The sequence below is a fragment of the Parasteatoda tepidariorum genome, chromosome X2, assembly GCF_043381705.1.
Source record: "Parasteatoda tepidariorum isolate YZ-2023 chromosome X2, CAS_Ptep_4.0, whole genome shotgun sequence".
NCBI classification, from domain to species: Eukaryota; Metazoa; Arthropoda; class Arachnida; order Araneae; family Theridiidae; genus Parasteatoda; species Parasteatoda tepidariorum.
Window position 1 is genome coordinate 21936615 of NC_092215.1, and position 4577 is coordinate 21941191.

Here is a 4577-nt window from a genome sequence, read left to right on the forward strand (position 1 = left end):
TATATATATATACTCCAATTTGATTTTGTTTGATTTCTTTAAACTACATGAATGTAGTTTACGTTGCACGTTCGTTTTTTAAAAAACATTCCACCTTTATTGGGCTAAACTACGGCTCTCTGATAGCACTGAGAGTGTTAGCCCGATTTATATTTATTTATTTATTTATCTATTTATCTAAATATCTATCTATCTTATATTATTATTTATTTATCTAAATATCGAGTGGTTATCACTAAACACAGCATCAAGTTTTACAATACTGCTATTCGACAAGTTTATTTGCAAGTTGTACGCAAATTTATGATTGGTTGTTTAAAGCAATAGTCATATGATAAGCTCTCTTACCATTAGCTAAATTTCGATCAAACGGATAAAATAATGATTCTCACGATGATGAGAATCATTGCATAAGAGAACTATTAAAATATAAATAGTTACCTGTTATTCTACCTATTCTTGGTATCTGATCTCCAACATATCCTGCAGCATGTGCTCCCAAATTGTAGCCTATCAAGTGTATATCGGATGGTGGAATTCGATATTTTCTCTAAAATAGAACGATTCAGTTTAGTAAAAACAAACGAGATTTCCAAAATAAACAATATGGGATTGCCACAGGCGACTAAAAATGCAAAAAAAACTAATAAAATTTAGAGTTTTATGTAAAGAGATGAAAATGAACCTTTTTTTCAAGCATAATTTTGTTCAGTTTGCTATTGAAAGTGAATGCATGGACTGTTCTTGCTTTAAATGTGAATAATTTGATGTTACAGTGATAGTTACTATTAAATGATTAAATAAATAAAAAAATAAGCAAAAATGAATTGAGTTTTTAATTTTTATTTACCGGTGGCATCCCAGAGATTAGTACGTGTGGAATTTCTATAAAATTTTATTTTTATATATATAGTAAATTTTATACTCTTTTATTTGGATTAACGAAGAACAACACTGTAGAAGACGGTAAAAAATTTTTGATGATTGTAATGAGTTTATTTTAGTGCATATTTTTTATCTAATTGAACATATTTCAATCTTCATTTACAAAACGAAAGATTTAAAAATTCAGTAATTATACACTACAATGTTTATAACTTAATTTTTAAAATTAATCAGAATTTGCTGTACTCTTAAGTAGAAAAAAATTAAATCAATTTGATTCTGTTTTGATTTTTTTTAAATACGAAAGTAGTTTCCGTTGCACGTAGAAGTTTTTAAAAATGAATTTTTTCAGAAAATGGCTGCATTTTGAAAGAAAAATTCTAAAGTTGGCAGAAAATAAGCTGCAGTAAAAAAGCTTCATTTTCATGGATTACTCAAAATCAGTCGCCACAACTAACGATCCCATTTTTCGGTTTATGGCAACTAATGTTCAACTCCGTAGCCTTCTAAACTTGAATCCAGAAGACAAATTATCAATTATTGGGAGAAATTTGCCTTCGTGAGGACTTTTTCATGGAACTAACCCGGGTTTGTGTTACATGGTGAGGAAAACACGAAGACCAACTTGAATAGCCGGACGGTAAGGGGCTCTAACCCATGATCCGTCAAACACTGAGGATATTTTACTTCAGCACTGTGGTCGGTGCGAGCTGGGGGCGGATTTCGTATCAACCAGTCATCTATGGGATGCGAACCCAATTAACCTTATTGGAAGGTGAACGCTCTATCTTCCTTGCCACCAAGGCTCTTTCGTATTTTTATTTTTACTTTATAACCGTCGTTAAACAACTAATCCAAATTTTTGGGCTTGTAACAAGTAATGTCATCATAGCCTTGTAATTTTGAATCTAATTCAGAAACCAAGGGAACTCCTGGATCAAGTATTGGGAGAAATCTGCCTTCGTGGAGGACTTATTGATGAAACTAACCCGTATTTGCGTTACATGAAGAGGAAAATCACTAAAACCTTTCACGGTTAGCTTGACGGCACTAACCAATGATCCGTCTACCACTGAGGATATTTTACGTCAGCACTGTGGTCGGTACGGGCCGGGGAAATTCGTATTGACCAACCATCACTGGGATTTGAACCAGCCTCACCTCATTAGAAGTCAAACACTCTATTCCCTGAACCACCACGGTTCTTCCGTATTTTAAGAAAATATATTTTTCTGGTAATATTTTCCCAAAAATGATATATTGGTATTTATATAAATTATTAGATCCACCGGAAAGTTCTGTCCGTGATAACACATGCTTCCTTTTATAGTAATGCAAAAGATTCTCGTATAAAAAAGTTATTGAGATTTGCACTTTAACTCAATGATAATGTTCTAGTTTAAAGAGACGTAACATGCATGGTGCAAAAAAGCATGTTCAAACATATTCAAACTCGTGACGAAAGTATGTGACTGAATCAAGCGGTACATCTGATCTATACTTTTATTTAACAGTAAATGCTCAACCTCTTCTTTTTTATAAAGACACATTTTGCATCTTTGAGTAACGGGGAGGGGGGCGAATTCTTTCACAGACAGAGTTTCCGGTAAACCTAATATAGTTAAAAGAATTTTGTCCGCCACCACACATAAATAATTTAAACAAACAAAATAAAAATAAAAAGACAGAAAACTGTCTTTTCTTGTTCTTAAGCTCTAATAAAATTTTATTAGAATTCTTCTTGTTTTAAAACTTTCTTCTTTAATTCGCTGCCACTAGGAAAATTATTTCGCATAAGTTCCGAATGTTGTAGGGTATGGATCTGAATCTTTCGCAAACTTTACGATAGCAGTAATTTTCTTAAGTTGTCTGAGCAAAGAACGGAGATGCCAAATTGCTTCCCTTTGAGAAGATATTTTATCTAGCGGTAGCAAACTTTTGGTGTACAAACTTCATCTTAATAAAATTGTTTTTTAACACATTGCAAGTGGGTCACGTAAAAATAAGTTTTTAAAATATGTGCTACCATACAAAAGTTATCATACAAAATCATATATCATACAAAATCATATATCATGCAAAAGTTTAAAAAGGGGTAGCAAAACTACTTTGTTTCCCATTTGTTTTTCAGGGAAATTATCCATTCGTGATTACTACAGACATAAATGATTCAGCATATGTGTAATTAGTACTACAGTAGTTCGTCGTATCTTTTTTTTAAATTTATGTTGCAGCAATAATGACACGTTTGCTCCACCTTTTATGAAATATTGGTTACCACTTTTTTTAAAATTTTGATCTATAACATCCGTAACACATTTTTTGGAAAAGTTTCCCGCATACAATGTGTCAACTGTTTCACCAGTCACAATATATAAATAATTCGAAATTTTGCGTTACAACTCCACTACATTTCCGTTATGTCGTTCTGTGCTTTAAAGTAACGACGAAATTTCTGCAACTTTTATTCTTTAATTCTGAATTAATTAATAAAATATTTTCCCAAAAGTGGAGCAGTTGGCCTCCCAAACCAATGCCTCCTATAACTGAAAGCCTCCACACAGTTTTTTACAGGTAGTCCGATCTGACCACTGTAAAGGATATCCTCTTACCGAACGAGCCATTTAATACAGAATATAGTTAAAAATATAGTTTTATTTATGAATATAGTGTATAATATTACAGAATATAGTTTTATTTATCATTGGTTTGCCTTATTCATTTGTCAACCACTACAGATTCAATTCTCAAATATATAAGATAAATTTCTCTCAATTACTTTTATAAAAGGTTTCGGGTTCATGCGCACAACTGGCTCACTTTTTAAACAGCCTGCGCGGACTACTTATAAAAGACCGTGTGGAGGCTTCTTGATGTAGGAGGTGATGCCCAAACACTTCCCTTATCCAACGATTCCTATAACTGAAACCTCCACACGGTTTTTTATAGGTAGACCGATCAGACCACTATAAAGGTAAACCAATTTACGAAAGAGATATTTAATAGAAAATCTATTAAAAATTTTAAAGTGGTAGCAAATATATGCCTAAAAAATTTTGTAATTTATGAATATGATTGGTTTGTCCTATTTATTTGTCAACCACTACAGATTCAATTCTCAAATATATATGATACATTATTCTCAATTACTTCTAAAATAGAAATCGAGTTCCTGCTCGCAACTGGTTCGCTTTTTAAAAAATTTGGGCAGACTGCTTACAAAATCCGGTGTGGAAGCTTTCTGAAGTAGGAGGGGATGCCTCAGGTGTCCAGATATTTCATACAATTCAGTTCAGCCAAATGTTCTTTCATCTTTTCGAGACAGGCGAGTCATAAATGTATTCGTCCGGAATCAGAATAGTAAAAAATAAAAAGCGGTTGCTTAAGTTTGCGCATCGCTAATTTGACGAACTTATTTTTGCTCTCACTTTAAATCTAACACAACCAATCCTTGTGTGTAAAAAGAGTAACTATACAGTTTTTAATTCGAACTAAGTAGTGGTGAATTAAAAAAACCAATTTATTATTTCCCCGTATACAAATAAACTGCTATTAAAATTATTTAGCTACCAGTTCTTTTTCACCCTGATTATAGCCCGGAGAATGCATAATGACTCTCCCATCTCGAAGAGGTTAAAAGCTAAAGTGATTAGCAACAGAACGAAACTAAGTTATTAGTATCAGTCGCCACA

At 32.6% G+C, this 4577-nt stretch overlaps 1 protein-coding gene across 1 annotated transcript in view; it reads right to left on the bottom strand.

The window, feature by feature from the left end:
- LOC107449679 (inactive pancreatic lipase-related protein 1) overlaps positions 1–4577 on the bottom strand; it is a 125037-nt gene that overhangs the window by 62608 nt on the left and 57852 nt on the right. The window contains exon 4 of the mRNA XM_043041833.2: positions 442–550. Coding sequence (XP_042897767.1) covers positions 442–550 — 109 coding nt within the window. The remainder of the gene's footprint in view (positions 1–441; positions 551–4577) is intronic.